The sequence below is a fragment of the Rhea americana genome, unplaced genomic scaffold, assembly GCF_003343005.1.
Source record: "Rhea americana isolate MKP2758 unplaced genomic scaffold, rheAme1 scaffold_66, whole genome shotgun sequence".
NCBI lineage: Eukaryota > Metazoa > Chordata > Aves > Rheiformes > Rheidae > Rhea > Rhea americana.
In genome coordinates, this window is record NW_028186823.1 from 41,261 (window position 1) to 63,280 (window position 22,020).

The window sequence follows — 22,020 nt, forward strand, 5'->3', positions numbered from 1 at the left end:
CCCTTCCTCTCAAGCTTGTCAGTTCTTCTCACAAAAAGTTCTCAGAGCAAACAAGTTTAGAAGTTAGCTTTCTGTTTATGCATTATGATAATGAAAATAACTGCAGAGATTTGCAAGGTCTTTTCATTTTTGTAGCTGACTGTGTTCCCCCCATTAATGAAATGTAAACATCTGGAAACAATCACATACTTATAAAAACTTAATGAATTTCACAAAAACATGAAAATACAGGTGCAGGGAGAGATGGTATAAGGTTGTAACACAAATTATCACACACAACTACAGTCGAAGAATGAGTTTCCCCCTCCCCCTTTTCTCCATAAAACATGATATGGCCAGGCATCAGACTTGTATGATTTTAAGCAATGAACAGGAGCACAGCCTGCAAGGCCTGAAGTGACTTTTCCACTGTGCTTAGCATTTGTAACGCACCAGCACTGAACATTAGCTATCGTACCTCATGATTACAAGGCCAAATTTCTGCTGTTCTACTTCAAGAAGAACATACAACAAAAAAGCCAGCCGGGCTTTTTGGGGTGACACCTATGAAAAGAACTTTTGAAAGAACAATCCTCACAGAAAGATCTGATGAATTTGAATTGCCCAGCTCATAGACTACACTACTAAGAAGAGAGCAGAGAGACCACTACAAAAAATGAGATCAGATCAGACCAAGAATCTATCAGGAACAGCACAGGTTCTGCTTGTATTTAAACAAAGAGATAGACACAAGGACCAAGTGAAGGACACCTTCCTTCACTATTTCAGGATCACAGAATGGCTTAGAATGGATGGAACCTGTGAAGGTCATTTTGTCCRATCCCCTACTTGAGCAGGGACAGCTAGAGCAGGCTGCCCAGGACCATGTCCAAWCAGATTTTGAACGTCTCCAAGGATGGAAACTCCTAAACCTCTCTGGGCAACCTGTGCCAGTATAACAACATCCTCCCAATAAAGAAGGCTCGAAGATRCTGGCTCATCTTTAACCTGTTGTCCAAAAGGACCCTCAGCACACTTTCAGAAAAACAGCTTTCCAGACAGTCTGGCTGTACTGATGCAAGGGGTTGCTCCTCTCCAGATGCAGGACATGGTATTTCTCCTGGTCAGACTTCATGAGACTACTGCTGCTCCATTTCTCCAGCCTATCAAGGTCCCTTTGAACAGCAGCACACCATCCACTCTATTAAACGGTCCTCCTGATCTTGTATTGTCTGCAAAGTGAGGGTGCGCTCTCTCCCATCACCCATGTCACTAACGAAGATGTTACTGTGGGGTTTGTTAGACACTGAGCTAGGTGACCCGTCCTTCAACTGAGACTAGCAGCAGGTGTGCTGTGAGAAAAACAGAACAAGAATGCAGAATATGAGCCAAGCAGATAACTTGGTGTCTGCTTGTGAGAAAATTGTATCAAGGGATATAACCAATCACTTTAGTAGCTGGAGCGCATGCTTGTCGCTGTATACCCAATCACTGCGCTGTGTATGTCTCGTGCACAACTCGTGCTTGCTGTATCGATATATATATTTTGCCTTCTGATATGGATAAACGTCTTCTGATCAGAACCTATCAGGAGTCCGTGCAATCAATCCCTTCATGTTATAACAGTACTAGCCCTAGCATCAACCTCTGCCGACCGGTCGCCAGCTCAACGCTGTGCCGTTGATCACAATCCTCAGAGCTCTGCCATTCAGCCAGCTTCAACCCACCTCACCATCTACTCATCTAGCCCACACTCAGTCAGCTTGTCTACRAGGATATATTATGGGAGATGTTGTCAAAAGCCTTAAAGTCAAGGTAAACATCATCCACGGCTCTCCTCTCATCCACCACCAGCTCCAGTCAGCTCATCGTAGCAGGCTATACAGACGATTGGATAAGCACAGTTTCAGGTCKCAGGGGCCTTGGATTCCTGAAGGCCAGTCGTACCAAAGACCAAAGTGGCAGAGATAACYTGATGCTTTCTTCATTTCCATATCCTGTATCACACGTTCCCTGCCCCATTCAGCAGCAGATTCATGTTTTCCCCTAGCCTTCCTCTTGCTGCTTAGGTACCTGTAGAAGATCTTGTTGCTTGGACAGTGTCTCTTGGACCCCTCTTCCCTCCAGGGCTGCATCCCATGGGATTCTTCCATGCAGGTCCCTGAACAGGCCAAAGCCTGCTCTTCCAAAGTCCGGTGTTTTAACCCCACTTTTTGCTTTTCTCCCCTCCTTGAAGGATCCTGAACTCCACCATCTCATGGTCGCTGCAGCCAAGGCTGCCCCCAACTTTCCCACCACTCTTGTGTGTAACCACGAGGTCCAGCAAAGCACCTCTCCTTGTCAACTCCTCAATCACTTGCGTTGGGAAGCTGTCATCAGTGCATCCAGGAACCTCCTGGACTGCTTGTGCCCTGCTGTGCTGTCCTTCCAGTGCATATCAGGGTGATTCAAGTCTCCCTGGAAGACTGGGGCCTGTGAACATGAGGCTTCTTCCAGCTGTCTGAAAAAGGCCTCCTGTACTTTTTCTTGTCAGCCAGTCTGTAGCAGACACTCGGCAAACACAGCATCACCTATGTTGGTTTGCCCTCTAATCCTATTAACTCTCAGCTAACGCCTCCCTCACCCCTAGACAGAGCTCCATGCATTCCTGCTGCTCACTCACATGAAGAGCTACTCCTCCTGGTCTGTCCCTTCTAAAGGGCCAGTAGCCTCCATTGCAGCACACCACTTGTGAGCTATCCCACTACATCTCCAAGCCAGGGGGAAGCATAGCTCTAACTGCACAGACTTCTAAAGCCTCCTGTCTGCTCTCCCTGCTGCGTGCATTAAGTACAGGCACTTCAGCACAGTTCTGCTGATTTCCCAGAAACTGTACAAAAGCTTCCACCATATGGCTGTCCTACCAGCTCTTCCCTATTTGTGTGCACACACTTAGGGTGTACCACCTTTGGCTTTATTTTATAGGTTTCAAGGTCTCTCTTGTTTACATCACCTTACAGCTTTTGCTTACCAGTCTCATCCATTACCTCCTCATCTGAAYGTGAGGAATTCCCCATCATTCATAATTTAAAGCTCCCCATTGCTTTTCTTAGATACAACACACAAACCTAGTACTGTCAAAGTCAAGCAAGTATTTGTAATGTAAAGCATATAAACAACAGTAAAACCCAGTTGTGTCRGCACCAATAATTTCCAGAATATAAATTCTAAAAGACCAGCTCAAATGCACATTCTCAATTTTTTTTATTACAATGTAAAAGCTTTTGAAAATATATCTATTGAGGTTTTGTGTGTGTGTTTCAGGACTGCCTAGGAGGAAAAAAAGCGGGATTAAGAGAAGAAGNAATTAAGAGAAGAAGAGATGGCTTCTTTCTCTTTTCCAATTATGAAAGGAAAGAAACTAATAAGGTTTTCAGTAATGTACTAAAAATTTGGTCAATTCATAACCAATGAAGGACTTCATTCATTTTTGCATACCTTAAAGATTTTTCCCCATTTCATTATGWTCTTGTGTGCCTTTTTGACATGAACCAAAGTTTCTTGAAAACTGATATCCTCATAGCTTTTGCATGACGGCCATATTTCCAGACTTTTTTGCTCAAGGTTTTAACAGCTATGCAAATAAGATTGCTGAGGTCCTCATTTCTGCAAGCTTCATAACATCCTGTTCATGTTTTCAAGCTCAACTTCTATTAACCAATACATCGGTACTATAGAATCACTGTTGAATCACCCTCTCTCACTGACTATGAACACATGTTAATTTTCCCCTCTGTAGAACAAACTACATGTAGTCTACCTCTGCCAAGGTCTGTAGAGCTGTAGTGATTATCCAACACGATATCCCAAAGTACAGGAAAGATCCAGACTTTGAACACATTACTGTCTGTGTGTATTCAGCTTATTTAACAAAGTCAGTATTAAAGCAGTCATCTTATAGCCTACAAGGGCCAACCTGTATTCATCATCGCAAAATCTGAACTATTCAGTATTTGAATTTTTCAGCTGCACATGTAGATCAGCAAAACCCAAAGTGAAGGGTTTATTGTCTCTAACATTAAAACTTCAAAGAAACTTTGTCTCCTTAAATTCTCCAGCACTTTCTGGTCTGCGTGTACACGCACATGCAGGAAAGAAGACAAACTTCTCCTTAAACACCCACCCTGAGGTTCAAAGACTGTACCTTTCAGTTTGTTTAATGTTTTAGATCACTGTTTTAAGACACAAGCTGCCACAACCTTTCAATATCAATTCTTTGCTCAGTACTACTTTCCTTGAAGAAGCCACTTTACTCATTGGGCTGTTCAGTGGTATGTTGGATGGTATAGACTTGACTGTTAAGAAGAATAAGCACGTCTATACTTAAGTCCGAATTTCATTTATGAGTGGACAAGAACAGCCAAAATCYGTCCACTCAAAATGCAAGATTCTTCTAGATAAAACAATCAGCCTGCTATTAATGTGCTTAAAAGCAAGTCAGACCATCAAAGAAAGGTCATACATTTGAAAACCGAGGATAAGTTTACTATTTTGACACTGGCTAAGGAACACTGTAAAAGAAGCTTCACTAAGGAAGATTCTAAATCCAAGGTGTTTACAGAAGAAAGATAAAGGTTATTTTGAAGGGTTTCAGAAAACTGAGAAGTTTGGCAAAGGATTTGTTGATATCAGAATCCAAAAGAATACATCAAGTMTCAGCTATTTAGCAGATATCAAATCTTTAAATTTAATCTTTGCTATGCTTGGTCAGCCATTTATATCTCCAAATGGGAACATAACAGCACCTGAAATTCAGAACTGCTCAGCTAAGGAACAGTTTCTATTCACCTACAGTGGGACCCACAATGGCATACAAGTAAAAAACAAGCAGATTGTCTCTAGCCATCTACACGCTATTAAACAGGTCTTCTCCAAACCTATTTGTAAGGTAACAAGGTTTAATTTACCCTGGAAGAAGTGACTGTGGAGTTGGTGTTGGACCATTCAAGGCATACAGGCTGATGCTACTGATCCCGCTGCTCCCCATACTACCAGAACTCTGGGCAGACTGAGCATTGCGGTCTTGGTAATTCAATGGAAGGCTTTGAGGCCTGGCATAGTAATAAGGGGTTGAGTGAGCATCCCGTGGTAATGCCTGAGCAAAGAGTGTGGCATAACTTGATACCTGAGAAGGAAGGGAAAAGTGAGAGGAGGAATAAAAAAAAAATTAAAACAAACAAAAAAAGTGAGTTGCATTAAGTCACGTCCTTAGTTAACACAATGAAATATTCAAGAATGTAAAAAAATCATGTTTATGTAAGGAAAAAATTGCTGATACAACTATAATGACAAAAAAAGCAAGTCCTTTGCAGCCAGCAAGAGTGCTTTCAGCAATATAGCTTATTTTTGCCTCCTGAATTGTCATTAGGAATATTTGTAAAAGAAATACTTTGTTAGCAGAGCTGCAAGAAAAGTAAAAGTTTTGCTCTTCCTCTTCCATTTCAAATTCATTAGTATATTAGCAGACTTTACCAAAAACAAAACAAAAAAAAAAAGAATCCATCTAGCAAAGGCACAGCTTAAGTCACAGAGGTTGGATAGCCTGTAATTTTACCTTCATTTATTATAGAAAAAGTACTCAGAAAAAGAATTGCAAAATCTTAGTCAGATGTTTTCTTCCTCTCAGCTTTCAGGATCTTTGAAGAAAAAAGGTTTCCAGAAATGCTGGTTAAATCTGCATAGTGATTTTTAATGACATCTAAAATGATTAATATACATTTACTATTTCTCAATTAGAAATAATAACCCTTTTTTACCTACCTTGCTAGACTGCTTACGTGGATCTTCACTGAGGTTAAGCAGGAGGTAGAGTATTGACCATTTGTTTTTCAAAACACCCTTTTTAAGGGATAAAAAGCAGAATTAAAAAATTATCAAAAATTGCAACTTACTCATTTTTGTTTATCTAGCCTACTAAAAATCTAAACATATGAATTACAATTTTCTACACAAATAAGACCCACACTCCTGAATAAACTGGGAACATGCAGTATAGCCTCTTCTTCAGTAATTTTATAAACTTTCTCCATTATGTTCAAGTCACAAAGTCTCACCTGATCTGAGAAAAATAAGTACACTAAATTTAAAATTCAAAAGGTGTTAACAAAGAAATTCATATAATACTGAATTTTCACCAATATTCCTGCCCTACTTCATTTAAAACATCTTGGGCTTAAATGCAACTCTATCCTAAACATGAAGGAGGAAAACTTATGGTAGAATTGTAGATAAACAACTGTCTTTTCTCCATTTTCTCCCTTCCTGTCATTTTTAGGGAGGCTTCAAGAATCAAGGAGGGTATTACTTGTAGATTCTATTTAAAAGCGCGACCCAATGTTTCACAGCTTAAGACATAGAGACATTGTAAACACAAAATTTGAGGTATATATGCAATATATTCTCTACTAAGCAGATAAAGGCTACAAATAAACACAGATAYACAGACTCTTAAAGCTTTCAGCTTTAAATCTCAACAGAAAGCTTACCAGCAGAAGAAGAACAGTAAAGCCCAAAGTACAAAGGGAACACTTTAAAGAGTTTGGGAAACATTAGCATACTTTATTTTAGACAAGCATATATATTTCTGTGATAAAAGCTCATCTCCACAAACACAAAATAGTACAGAGATACAATGGCAAGTGAGGGAATCTGAGTAATATCCTACTCCAATTACTCCCACTCCAATTACTCCCAGGTCCATTACAGCAGGGCAATCAGCCCAGCAAAAACTCATCTCCATAGACACAGAACAATTTGTGTGTGCATGCCTTTAAGGTCCCCCCCATTGGGGCATTTGTCTACTGGGGAACCAGGGGAGTGCCAGCCAACTGCTAGAAGGACCRGAGTTCCTCTGGGGGAGGTGCATCAACTGTGAGACCCATCGATGCAGGTGTATGGCTCTGAGGGCAAGACCACAGGGAAGCTGGTCACTAGAGGGACCAGGGGAGTCCCAGACAACTTCTAAGAGGACCGTGGGTATATAGGGGTGGCTTGAGGATGAGGCACCAGGAAAGAGCAAGGATTTAGGGCCAGCTACTRCATGGTCTACACATTCAAGGCCAGCTACTAGACAGGTAGTACAGTGTCCCTGTGTATGTGCGCGTGTGTGATGGGGTCAGTATCAGCAACTGAAGTGGGGCTGTACACTTTGGAGGCTCATAGGTCCAGGTGCAAGCAACAGGTTAGATCAAGGATTCAGGAACCAGCTACTGGGTGGATTGATTGTCTAAGCCCAGCTGCTGGAGAGATCCACATTCTACATATATATATTTCCCACTAACAGACCTTCTTCCTGATGAGCCAAAGGGGGACTGGGCAAGGCTGTTGACACTGTTTGTGTTTGTAGAAGTGCTGACTGTGTCAGTGCTGATCTGTGGGGCCAGTCATATATGCGTATCCATCTATTGTGTGTAGTAGCATGAACTGCCTATTGGGATACATGCTCAGCCTCACAAACTGGAGAGCCAGGGAAATGCTGCAGCAGCTGTCACTATTGGCTAGGTCATGCCAGGCCAGGAGGAACCCTGGTCCTAGAGACAGCTTCAGAAAACCTAGAGATACAGGAAGGTGAGGCTCTGAAACCCAACAATTTCTAGACATATTAACGCACAGTTCTGTAGAACCCGAGTTCTTTGAAGACATACACTTTACGATGGAGATAAAATAGTGGAGTATGTCAAAGAAACTCATACGAGTTTCTTCACAATTTTTAAATCAAGCTACACTAGGTGCGCTCTCTCCCATCACCTATGTCACTAACGAAGATGTTGCAATAGTACTAGCCCTAGCATCAACCTCYGCCGACCGGTCGCCAGCTCAATGCTGTGCCGTTGATCACAGCCCTCAGAGCTCTGCCATTCAGCCAGCTTCAACCCACCTCACCATCTACTCATCTAGCCCACACTCAGTCAGCTTGTCTACAAGGATATATTATGGGAGACGTTGTCAAAAGCCTTACTAAAGTCAAGTTAAACAACATCCACGGCTCTCCCCTCATCCACCACCAGCTCCAGTCAGCTCATCGTAGCAGGCTATACAGACGATTGGATAAGCACAATTTCAGGTCTCAGGGGCCTTGGATTCCTGAAGGCCAGTCGTACCAACAGAGAGCCAGTAGCCTCCATCATAGCACTCCATTTGTGTGAGCTATGCCATCACAACTACAAGCCCAATGAAATTGTAGCTCTGTAACTGCACATAGACTCTTTCTGTTTGTTCCCTGCGCTTTGTACATTAAGGCACTTCGGAGAGGCACCCCAGCACATTGCCTTCCTAGAAAGGGCATGAGAACTTTTCCCCATCATGCAATTCCCTAAGCACTTCCTTATGTTCTTGAATATGCTTGGGGTAATTCTATTTCAGTCTCATTTTGTTGATCAAGAGATGCTTTCTGCTTACATCACCTGAGACCTTTTGGTTGCCAAACCGTCCTCCACTTCTTGATTTGACTATTGATCATTCTCTCCCACCTAATTTTAGGTGTCATTCTTAATTTTAAGCCCCTTCTTACCAGGTAGGCACCAGGTTAAGGTAAACATTTGACATTCAACATGAAAGGCTCAGATCACTTATCCAATCTCTGATTGCAATCCAAAAAAAAAAAAAAAAAAATCAATTAAGAGGACTGTTTAATTCCCATATCAACATACTTGGAATGCATTACCATAAAATAAATGACAACCAGAAAATTTTCAATTTTATGTGAAAATAGGCTTCTTTTATTCTGTCTTCAAATTTAACCCAAGTTCATTTCTTAATAATAGCAAACAGCTCAAAGTGTATCACTCATAAATTTATCATAAGCTAAAATGATAAGCAAGTTTACATCTGAAAGTTAGCACTGTCCAAAATAAATCTGTCACATCAAAAGGGTGTGTATGCATGCTTTCAACTGCTTTACTGATGGTAAATTTATTACAATACCTGTGAACTGAGTTTTCTGTAGAGTTCTGAAAACAAAGCAGCATCTGCTTCCCTTCTCTGCCTCACAACTGTAAAAAGGGAATATAGATTAAAAAGCTGAAACAAATAAGAGTGTAATGATGGAATTGATGTTTCTGTGGTAATTTGGGAAATTTACTCATACAGTTTTGTCTGCTTTCATGTTACCTGTATGTCTGCCCGTACAAGGTAGATAAAAATGTGGGGGGGGGGGAGGGGAACAGAGCTACCCATTCCAAGAGAGAGATTCTTTTTCCCCAAAAAGTGAAGCAGTAACAGAAGAGAACCATAACTCACAGGTAACATTCTTTTTGATGATAAAAACAGACATTAAATTRTATCTTGCATCCATGACTTGCCTCCATTCTCAATTATAAACATTTTGGAGACATATACTGTGGTCATCAACTCTAACCAGATCTTTTAATATAGACAGTCTATTGAAGGAGAAATTTGTCACCCCAATGTTCTAGCAACAGAAGTCACTTAATGTAAGCACCTGTTTATCTTTGGGTAATTCAAAAATTATACTTTCTAAATACTTTATATTACTTCCTATATACCTTCCTTTCAAAGTCTAGCCTGTGCTTGTGTAGGTTTAGAAATTAAAACATAACTGAAAGCAGACATGGGAACAATCATGCTTTGTTTTGTAAAATGCTTTACAGCATGCTGTAACCCATATTACACAACAGAAGCAAAAAGCAAAGTAGTACTGCCACTTTCTCACAGTCAAGCAGAATTGCAAGGTCACAGAACTACTATGCATTAAGAAAAATAATACAAACACATTGTCTTGATCTCTGCCAGTAACATAAGCTTTTGCTCAGAAGAGCTGTCTCCAAGCTTTAAGGTGTCTTCTGAAAAGCCACATTACATTAGAAATATTAAAGAGAGACAGAACCATATTTAAAAAAAAAATCCACACAGAGAAACAGCTAAAGAAACCTTAATAAAACAACTACTGTTGTGCCTTAAAAATGCTATYTAATATTAAAAGCCATTGCTAAGTACATTTTGCCAAATAAGTGACCTCCTTGGTCACGCTTCCTCGGAGGCGACACCAACATAAGTGTAAAATTAGGAGAATATATGCTGTTATTTGTTCCATGACCACTGATATCAGCCTACAAACTGAAATAGTGCAGAAGGAAGATAAGGGAGATTATCAGCTTCAAAATTCCTGACAATTAGCCCAAACTTAATGAGCACATATGCTATGCCTAGTATTGGCCAGAGTGTACACCACAGAAAGCAGTGTTTTGAAGTCAGATACATAAAAATTTTAACAAGCTTACATCAAGCAGGTAATGGAAGCACCAAATTAACAAAAAAACCAACAAAGTTGTTTAAAAAGGCTACAACCACTGATTTCAATTACCCCAACCCAATTTCACTGACAGAATACTCAAAGCTCGAGCATAAATATGAAGCTTTAATTTAATTAACATACTTCAATTAATTGTTTTGGAGGGTAGAGCAGAGAATCTGCTGAAAGCAGTTTTTGGCTTTTCATGAATGCATCATCTCCCTGTTGGATTCACATAGCACAACACTGCTGACTCAGCACAGAACACAAGGGAATGTAAATATAGTATAACATTTACTTACATAGTCTAATGTTTTAGTTTAGAGGTGGTTGCAGATAAACTTGTTGAGAAAATGAAGGCAATAAATAGCAGCTAAGTCACATGAACAAGCAATGATTCATTCCATTACCAGGATGCCCATTCAACAAATTTCATACAGATGCTTCTAAAATTAATTGTGCCGAAGCGTAATATTTTTAAAGTGCACCTCATAATATCAGTCTCCTAAAAAGAAATGTGAATTCATAAGGTCTGAATAAAGTGAGACACTTCCATCCCTGTTTTTAGGGAAGAAAAAAAAAAAAAAAAAGATGCACGTACGTTCTTTCTTGATTTTCTCGGCTACAAGAAATTCATCCCGTTCAACAGTGGGAGCAAAGTTGCTTCCAATAACTCTCACTGCATATTGAAACTGTTGAGCTGCATCAGCTGAAAGAAAGAAGAAAAACCCTCTCAGTTAAACAGGCTTAAAAGTTCTATTAAAAGCAAATCTGGCATAAGTGTACCTGGCTTAGATCACCTATTATTATATAGTACTCCAAGACACTTCTAACCTAGGGACAGTCAAGTACAGTTTACCCCAGAAAGATTAATGATGCTATACTTTAACACACTCACCTGTACAGACTGCAAAATGATTGCACTTAACATTTGTGAACAACTCTATCCACAAAAACAAGCCTAGAAGTTGTACCAGCTACATACTGCTGTAAAGGCACTAGAATCTGTGTAGATGGGAGAAACATTTAGATCTAYGCAATTATTCGAGTATTACACACTTCAGCCAGCTCTGCTATTACCCAGGATCCGAAATCCTGTAGGACTTCGCACAAATTCATGAGATTCAGTTCACACACAGAAACAACATAGCTATGTTCACCAAGTATTCTCCAACAGTACATACTCAAATTGGTTTATTCTGCTTGTACAGCTGGACTCAGATATGTGTTTACAAGTTAGAGTCAAAGCTAGTTTGACTAGGTGAGATGTCTGCACCATCTCCTGGTGTATAACGTAAACATACCCACAGTCAGTGGCTTCTTTCAACTGCACCATCATTCACGCATCAATTCGATCTTTAATACTGTTGATAAAAAGTATCGCTTTAGGGCAAATATCTCTGCTTTGTGGGAAGATTAGCACTGACTTAGGATAAGGTTGAGACAGAGCTAGTTTAGTATTCGTGCCTCTACGACACTGTCATCTTCCCATTTGTTGATCTGAAAAGTTGACCAAGCGATGACACTACAGTCATGCCTACTGTCATTACACATGCAGAGTGCTGGGTAAATTTCTATTTCTCACATASAAGTAACTAGTAACATGGTGGGAATACTACCAGACAAAAAGTGTGTGCAAATGTGTGGTGTCAGGTATTTGACTCGACTTTCTGATTTTCAGGTCTGTTTTGAATGCAACAATTTTGCATGCAGATTCAGACCCTTCATGAGTTTTACTTCATCGGTACAGTTTTCAACTGGAAGCTGACTGCTGAAGAGTCATGCAGTAGTGGCTCTACCAAGGAATAAGAAGGGATGATGYCTTGGAAAAACACATACAAAATGAGCATGGAAGAGGAACAGGGTAAAAGTCCATTAGAAGCAGAGATGCTTAATTTACAATGGGGAGGGAAAAAAAGGGGGGGAAAAACCTCAAGTCAATTATTAATAAAATCCATTAATATCTCCAGATATTTACAGAAAGGAGAAATATGAAATCAGAACACGCTACTTTGAATGACCACTTTTGTCCACCTTACAATATAAACTCCACACACTGATCCCAAACTAAAAGAATACAACTGTTAACCAGCAAACACATTAACTAGTTGACAAAAAAAAAAAAAATCACTACAAGGAAAATATCTGCTCAGACAGAACCAATAATATCTATCAATATTTGAACATGTAAGACCATTAAAGGAGCATGTCTATCATTCTACTTTCGGGGGAGGGGGGGAAAGGGGAAAACACACACACCCAGTCTCAACCACTGTAAGATCACAAACACGCATGATCTAAATGCCTTCTAGAAGGAAAAGTTCTACTGTTAGACTAGGCAATCTTTCATCCACAACAACCACTTTAAAATCCAGATAAAAGTATTTCATTAATTGAATTCACTAAACTGATGAACTGGCTCCTCARKACAAGAGAGACATGGAGCTACTGGAGAGAGTCCAATGCAGAGATACAAAGATGATTAGATGACTGCAGCATCTCTCCAGTGAGGAATGGCTGCGAGAGCTGGGCCTGTTTCACCTGGGGAAGAGAAGACTGAGGGGGGATCTTATCGATGTGCACAAGTACCTGAAGGGAGGGTGTCAAGGGAATGAGGACAAACTCTTTTCAGTTGTCCCATGTGACAGGACAAGAGGCAATGGGCAGAAATTGAACGTCAAGAAGTTCTGCCTGAACGTGAGGGGGAATTTCTTCCCTGTGAGAGTGACGGAGCACTGGCACAGGTTGCCCAGAGAGGTTGTGGAGTCTCCTTCTCTGGAGATCGTCACGGCCCGCCTGGATGCAACCTTGTCTAACATGCTCTAGGTGGCCCTGCTTGAGCAGGGGGGTTGGACTAGACGATCTCCAGAAGTTCCTTCCAACCTCAACCATTCTGTGATTTCTGTGAATTATGAGGGGAGAGAGAACGTGAGGAAATGTTTCTGCATAATTCTTAGGCATAACGCATGTCATTATGGAATTACTCCAGGTTTCCAAGAGTGTTACATAGAATTGGAGGGGAAGGGAAAAAATAACAGGTCCACAAAAACAGAACACTAGATTTAGCAAAGTTAATTAATATAAAAACATTTCCAGTAAGTTATCCCATAAAATAAGAAAGGTTGTTTTATCTTCTGTCAGCTCCATAACTGTGCACCTAGCAGCAACTGGGCAAGAGTTAGGTTTCTCTAACTATTCTTGCATATTTTTGGCATAAATGTTTTTACTGTCACCTGACTCGGGCTACAAATTAAAAACAAGATTGCTAGAAGAACTTCAGGTCAAACAACTCAGGTGAACTAAAGTTAGAGAAGGGACCAAGGGTTGATTACAGAGCACTGTATCAATTACAACATGCATCTTTTAAACTATTAGAGGACCAAACATGAATCATCATCAACAAACTCGTTCAACTTAGGTTACAGAAAAATAAAAAACAGGAAACAATTCAAAAATATAAATGGGTGTCCTATTTACACAACATACACACATGCACACCAAAAAAAGAGACCCAAAAAACAAAAACAAACAAAATCACCCCTGAAAGTTTTCCTCACTTTTGAGCTGTTAGACTGGTCTTCTGAGGAAAAGGAGGCTTCTGAAATTAACCAATCCATCCACCCGCACCATCCTCTCTATTCCCTCCATTAACTTTTAAACTACTGATAGATTTTAATAAATTAGACAGAGGTCTCAGAGACGAAATTAAGCAGGTTTCATGGAAATTGGCAACCGGTAAAACAAACACCCAAACAATGTTCTCTGAGAGAAAGTCTACAGCCTAATGTCAGTGCCTATGCATCTGGTTTGGTCTGTCAGCCTGCAAGCACCATATCAGCAGTACCATGTGGTGCCTCCTGCCCGGGCTGCAGCTTGTGGGCATGAAGGAACGCAGACGTAGAAGGTGAAGGAACAGCAATTTTAAAGAGGGCTACCAGGAACAAAAGAATCAGCTGGCATTACTGCAGCTGGAGGTGGAAGGATGCAACAGTGAGTTTATCTGACTGAAGACTTGGGAAACAAATCCCTAGAAAATAAAGACCTATTCATATCTTTATTTAAAGAATCTATTTCCTAAAAATATTTATGATCTTGTGGTACACTGTTATATATTTATCTTTTTAGAAGAAGTTTTAATCAATCAGATTTTATTACTCARTATTCTGCTGACTTGACAATTGAGCATTATTTATTCAGCTGCTTGTGCTGAGTTTTCAGTATATGCTACAGTTTATACTGAGATTATCAGTAAASCTAGTATTTATTTTGGAGAAAAAAATATTAATAAACTATAGATAATACACCGATTTTCACTGAACAACAATGCACATTTTTCCAGGTAAGCAGTTCTCTATTGTACTAAGTTTTTGTTTGGCTTAGGGTTTGTTTTTCTGTTTTGTTTTGTTTTTTTTAAAAAAAATTCTGTGGTTTCTGAACCAAAAATGTTTCAAATGAGTGTTTCAAAAAGATTTGGAGGTGCTATAGCTCCTCTCTGTTGTTCCCTTCAATATTAGTGGTTTAGATTAAATTCAGATGAACTATGATTCATACAATGAGAAATCATATGGGTTTAACATCTTCAGTCAGCTGATGAAGTAATTAAATCCAGCATAGATATGTACAAAGTTTCTAGAAAAAAAGCTTCTAGAGATTCCCTAGAATTTAGTTTCTTTCAGTTTTAGTTTCAATTACCTGCTCTCTACACACACAGATTTGCACTGGTGATTCAACAACACTGTTGCAAGATTTTTTTTATATATATATTATGTTTTATTCAGATTTTCATGTTCTATTTACAGAGTCCAGCTTTTCCTTTAAAAGCAATAACCCCTTGCTATAGTGGTTTCTTCAGCATCAGATTATTTCTTATGAGTCTTTAAAATAATTTCAGTACCTGAAGTGATTACATACAATTTAATAAGGACATCTGTCAGCAAAATAAGAGATTCACATAGTGAATGGGCATATTTAATTGTTTTCCCTTCACAAATAGCCATAAGGACATCAGATGGACTTAAAGAGATAGGGTGTATCCATATATGGGTACACAGCTATTTCACCAATAAGCAATTACAGCATCTATTATACAACAGCAAGGTTACATATCTGACACCTGAAATTGCTGCAACTGTTTCCAGAGGGAAGGGAGAACATAGGAAAGCAGCCTAGTTTTCAGAGGTCTGATCAGACCGTCTAACGCAGAAAGAGACCACCGCCCCCCCCCCCAACCGTAAAGCAAAGTCTCCCATAAGTACTCATATATACAAAGTTAATGATACTGGTAAACAGCCATTCAGTTGAATGAAAAGAGCTGCTAAAAACAGCTAAAAAAATGTTCCTTTGAGTGGAGAAAGCTATATAATTCAAAGATTTATAGTTCATCCAACTATCCACACTTCTTCAAACAGTGAACTGCTTCCAAAGGCAGGTAACAGTATTTTAAAGCCACCTAAAAGMAGCACAGCATATGCAAAGAACAGAGATGCAAGGCATAGGAAGAACCTGGTTGCAATAAAACAAAGAAAAACAGTACAAAACAGAAATTTAAAAGGAAAAGTTCAAGAAAGACAAAGTTAAAATCACTTGGCCAAAATATCTCTGAAGCATAGCTTCTTGGAAAAAATGCTGAAATTCAGCAAGTTTTTGGTAAAAAATAAACTTCTGACATTACCTATAATTTTAGGAAGTGAACTGAAATTTACTTCAAGTTATTGCACCTTCCCCCCCCCCCCATCACCACTGCCCATAGGTCTCAAAGTGGAAAAAAAAAAAAAAGACAATTTTAAAGGAAATTTTAAAGTTTAAAGGAGGAAAGTCCTGGAAACAGAAACAGTAATTGAAAGATTATTTCAAAACATTAACATATCACGATTGTGAGAAATCTGGTCTCCTAAAAATAGACACTTGGTTACTTTACCTTATCTGCAGGTATAGCTTTTAAGTCATAGGACAATTCTATGAAAAGTTTACCTGAACTAGATGGTAATTGCTTTCTTACTTTAAACTATTYTCACAGATTATCAAGGTCTCTCTACTCTTTCTTCTTGGTAGTTGAAAACCCTAGACAATACAATTTTATTCAAATACAGCTGCAAAACATATTCCTGTAAAATAACTGCCTTTTAAACAGCACACGATATTCTATGCATGGTACCGAACAGCTATCAAGTATTACTGGAAACTACTYGAACACTATTACTGTGTTACATTTAAAACATGCTGGGAAGAAAAGAATCATTAAGAATGTCTTTATTGAACACTTTTGCAAAACCCAGCACAGGAGCAGAGCTGTAGAACTGAAGACTTTTCTCACATATACTGTGAGTGCATACCGGTTTTGTCAAAACAGTAASGCTAGCATATCTCCTCTGCATATTTTACCCACATAAACAAGTTATATATCAGTATGAATTATCACCATGAAAGAAAACAATGACATTAATATGATGACATCATATGCTGATAAAGTACAGTCACAGAATGTCTGAGGTTGGACAGGACCTCTGGAAATCATCTAGTCCAATCTTCCTACTCAAACAGGGTCATCTAGAGCACAATGCCCAGAACCCTATCCAGATGGCTTTTGAACATCTCCAAGGATGGAAGCTCCACAATCTAAGTAACCCATTCCAGTGCTCAGTCACCCTCACAGTAAAGAAGTCTACTAGCACAGAATGCTGTTATTGCTACTATTTTGCTTAAAAAATAATTTACATACATTATAAACAGAACTACTTGTTTCTGTACAAAAGGTTATGTTTAAGTAGTGTAATTTGGGGGTAGCTCAATTRAATATTTCTGATGAAAATTTATTTCTGCATCAGTCTTCTGATCTAGACAACTATCTTAAAATTTTCAACTGTAAGTACATTTCTTTCAGAATGCTGTTAACAGTAAAAACAAAGTATAAATGTAAACATACTCTCTTCRTGTGAGTTTTAAAGTTTATTCTTAATTAACAATCTTTCCAGTTTTCAGACTCCCCTCCTACTGAGGTGGGGGGGGGACACCCACCACCTATAAACTCCCACGCCTTTCCTTACCTGAAAGTCAGGTGCCTCCTGTTCCAAAACTAGAGGCACAGCACTGGAAACAGCTATTTTTTRGTTGTCTTAATATTGCTGGTTCTTATTGCATTGTCAGTAAGCAGATATGACTAATGTCTCACAGAACTATCAGCAACTTGAATATACTGTCTTCTTCTAATTTTTGCTTTACTTGTCAGCTTGTATTTGCTTCACTTACCACATGTAAAAAATAAGAGTATTTCACCTTTTGAAGGAACAATTATAAGACTCTGTTTTCCTCTACCATGAGGATTAAAAYTCACATTAATTCCAAACGCTTAGAWTTTTTTWAAAAATAATTWAAAAAAATCACTGAATATAAATTAAGGGTATAGCACAGACCTCAAGAACTAAACTGCTCTATGAAGACAGGAACACTAAAGAAGTTCCGAACGACATGCACCTCCCAAAACAYTGAAGGAGCTTCGCATATAAGAATGGTTTTTTGGATTCAAAAAACAAACAGCTGTATCTTGAATATTAACAGCAATATCTTTTGAAGTACTAAGAGTTCTTAAAAAKAAGAAGCTAGTATGGCAGTCTATAAAGTCTCCATTCAACTAAAATTTTCAAGAGGTTTGTAAAAGGCAGCTAAGAACAAGAAGCTTTTTGTTAGGAGGCTTAAATTCATTATCTAAAGAGATGCATACAATCATGTGCAACTGCTGGAGTCCACATACACACAAAAAAAACCCTACAGAAAGTTCTCTGAAAGCTCAGGTATTAGGATAAGAATGATGTGGATAAACACAGAAAGATTGATAACGCAGAACTAAAACAGTAARTCTTAGACACTCTGAGTACATAAGCAGGAAAAGTCAGCAACAGCTCTAACTGCAGTGATCCCAAACTAACTTAACCTGATGATTGCAGACCCATAGCAAAGTGAAGCTGAAGACAGCTTTACTGGAGAACCGGCCAAAACACAGAAACAGAGGTCTGCCAATCCTTAGTTCTAAAAATAAATAAATAAACTTAAAAAAAAAGTTCCTCCCACATAACAACAGATCTTGCAATGCAGTTCTCAGAGGAAGAGCTCTTCATCAAAACCAGTAACTAAGCCTACGCAGCTAACTGATGCTGCAAACTAATTCATCAATCTAGTGGATGGTCAGAAAAAGAGGAAGAAGAAAAGGACAATTCCACCACTGAAATCCTCTGCAGTCACCTTCTGTCATGACAGAAACTCACTTCAACATAAGCTTTTTAAGAAACAGGGAAGAGGCAGAGCTTTTAAGGGCACCTCAGGTACTGAGTATGACAAAAGCCAAAGAATTCCCAGGAGAAACAGGTTTAATCAAATTTAATGAGCACTTCACACTCAGACCTACAGAACACAGACATGGGTGTAGAGTAAAAGCACTCATATCCTTTATTAGCATCACTACAAACACAGATATTATATAGACTGGATCTTCAGCTTCTACTGAAGCCATGGCCTCTTCAGGAATATAGCAAAAACAAGTGCTGAGAAGGAATGCTGCCAAGCAAATCAAACCTTTTTACGTACAGACAAATTCAGGAAAAGTAGGGACAGAAAGGCCCATTAGACCATCTAACCTGACCCCCTTTCCATCATGAACCCATTATATTTCAACTTGTATTTTACTAGTTATAGAAAAACTAAGTAGTTATCAAAAGCTAGAACTTTAAAAAGTTCACAGCAGGATACTTACGCACATGGTTAAAAAATACTATTTGCATCTAGCTTCAGCTTCTTGTTATTAGTTTTCATTAGGTACTTCTCTAATATTTAAATATCTCCTAAATAGCTAGGAATTTTTTCTTAACTCCTCAGAGATAATTAAACATCACAGATCACTCAAAGACAAAATTGATGTTTGTAAAGTCTGTTTCACAAAAGAGCCCAGGTAYATACAAAGCAGCTTAACTTCATGAGTACATGGTGGAAGGTAGGAAGGAAAGTAGACAGCTCCTCAATTAGACCACTAACTTCACACAAATACCATACTTCAAGCTTTTCCTGTGCTAAAAAGAAATAAGAGGTAAAGGCCTGAAGAACAGTGAGGTGCTAATTGACTTGTCTGGTGATTTCCTTAACATCTGTATGGATACATGTCATTATACCTCAACACAAAGAATCACTAGAAGTAATAGTTCCCCTGTCTTCTCTGTTTGTTCCTTGGAGGTATAACATAGGAGCCCAACAGGAAAAACAAAGCAAAAACAAACCCCACCCATATACACACACCTTTTCTCACTGGAGCTTCTTCCACAGGGACTGATAAACCAGGAAGGCTCTAGAAYTTACTTTCAATAGCTGAGCCGATAACAAACTAACACACACACACTACCATTTACTGTGTCAAGAGAAGCCTTACATTAGAAGAATGAGTCTTCAGTACTAAGGTCCTTCCTAACGTAAGGTTAAAGAATGGAGTAAGGATGGCCCTCCAATCTCTCACATACATAAAAATATGAGCGATAGTAAACATGGCAGATAACCCACCTTATTATTGAAGTTGTTACTTCAAAGAAGACCTCAAATAACCCACAAGTGATCAGAGGCAACAGACTACAGGTTATGTGCAGCAACCTAGTATGATTACGGCAAACCTCCTATAAGCTTCCCACACACATGGAGGGGAGGTGGGGGAAGGAGGGAACACTTAGTTGCATGAATGAAACCCAGCATACAGGAATGAGTTTAACACTTACCAAAAAAAAAAAAAAAAGTTTTCATTCCCCCTCTCCCTGTTTTTTGCAAGCTAGTATATAAAGGCATATAATAAACTTCATATAATAAACTTACTACTCCATTCAGATGTGAGAAAAACTTATGAAACTACAACTTCAAAAGGAAGGCCAGATTCAAAGTTAGCAGAAGCAGGCAACCTCTCCTTAACACTCATGCCACAATTGATAAATGCTGGATAGTTTTCTATTTCTAGTCTTCTCTGTTTCAGTTTTATAAATGTCACATAGCTAACTAAAATAAAGTTACGAACACACAGTTTTAGATATTGAGTTTGTAGTTCCCTACAGGTCTTTAAAAAAGAAAACAAGATTCAGCAACTCAACACTGGCAACACAAAAACAATGGCCTCACAGATGTCTCCACTACTCAGTAACCCAATTTCCCTTTCCTTCTCTAAGGGAGCAGGATTAGCACAACAATTTGAGTTTTCTTGTAAAAGTTTGCAGTGTTCTTAAATATGAATATAGAACATGTCCTAATCGCATTAGAAAAAATATTTCCAAGTTACTTTAAAGATGAGAAACAACCTTAAAAGTAAAGCTGTAGCAGCACCTTTTAATTGTATGTTGATGTGGAATACCCTTCAATAAACAATTAAACCAGTTGCTAACAYGTAGTTGCATAAAAACCACAGGAGGTATTACACAGTTCAGAAGCTAACATTACAAACTGAAATACCATTTTTATTTTACTCATGATCAATTTGTAAAAGTGATTGTTGGAATCCGCTCTCTTACCAGAGGATATAAATAAGTTTCTCACTGAAATTAAAGAAACTTCTCAAATCCTGTTTAAGAAGGCTGGTTCCAAAGTATGGAACAGCCCACAGAAAACTGAGAAAAAGAAATCCTTACTTATTTTTATTTTTTTTTTAATAATGCCTTTTGGGTTGGGGGAGGGAGGGAAGAATAGAAACTTGTCACATTCTGAGAAAACACCTACACCAGAAATTCTTGCCACAGAATTATTCCAGTTTGACAACTCTTGAAACAGGAAAGCTAGAGCTTTACAGAAAAAAAAAAAAAAAAAAAAAAAAAAAAAAAAAAAAAAAAAAAAAAAAAAACAGCAACCAGTATCTTAAAGGATGCTTCTGTGAAAGAGTCCCTATTCAACATTTCAGCAAAGGCAAGGAGATTTCGCTTCCAAGCTTCTTGGATCTCCAATAGGTAGAGTGGCAAAAATTGAAAAAAGAAAAAGAGAGGGAAAAAAAAGAAAGAAATATATATCTGCACCTTGTTGCTCATTTTCCAGCCTCCAAAAACAACAATTCATTTATAGGCCACATCATTTTAATCAAGTCAAACTGAATTCTTTACAAGAGATCAGTATTCAAAATTATTACAGTTCCTGTTATCTAATATCTAAAGGTAACCTAGACTGACTTTTTGGAAAGAGAGTGCCAAAAAAAAGCGAGAGAGAGAGAGAGAGAGAGAGAGAGAGACTTTACAGCTACTAAGAACATGGAAGAAAGCCACCTTTCAGACGAGAAAATGGACCGAACATAAGCTAGGTCATACATTTCTCTGATGAGCAATGCTTATAAACTGAGCAACATAACTATTTTTTTTAATAGCACTTAGAAAGTAGTCATAGCAGATGCACCTCCTCCTTTCCACCCTCCAACCGCCTGCCAAAAACAGAAGCTTTGCCTTGCTAGCAACAGACAGAACTTATGCCAACACTGAGATTCAGTCTCTTGCTGGAACATCATAGCAGCAGCAAGACATGGGGGAAGTCTAGATTTCAGTCAGCTGCCAGAGCAGCTACTTGACTCGAGGAGGTCGCAGAGGAAGATGGAGGTGTATGAACGTGAGGCACCTCTTGCCTCAGCCATCCAGGGAGCAGTGCCCCGCTCCACGGCACAGGGCAGCGCCGCTAGGAGCTGGGGGTGCCACAAGCCCACCTCCGGGCGCCCACCAGCCCGGGGCAGGGGTGGCAGGCCGGGACGCTGCCCGCCGAGGGGCCGC

The 22,020-nt window shown here is 39.0% G+C and overlaps 1 protein-coding gene across 1 annotated transcript in view; it reads right to left on the reverse strand.

Annotated features, from left to right (window-relative positions):
• Positions 1-22,020, reverse strand: part of TUBGCP3 (tubulin gamma complex component 3) — a 57,327-nt gene that overhangs the window by 34,865 nt on the left and 442 nt on the right. The window contains exons 2-5 of the mRNA XM_085320800.1: positions 10,869-10,976; positions 8,941-9,008; positions 5,779-5,856; positions 4,926-5,143 (exon numbers count right to left, since the gene is read on the reverse strand). Of these exons, the coding sequence (XP_085176926.1) occupies positions 4,926-5,143; positions 5,779-5,856; positions 8,941-9,008; positions 10,869-10,976 (472 nt within the window). The remainder of the gene's footprint in view (positions 1-4,925; positions 5,144-5,778; positions 5,857-8,940; positions 9,009-10,868; positions 10,977-22,020) is intronic.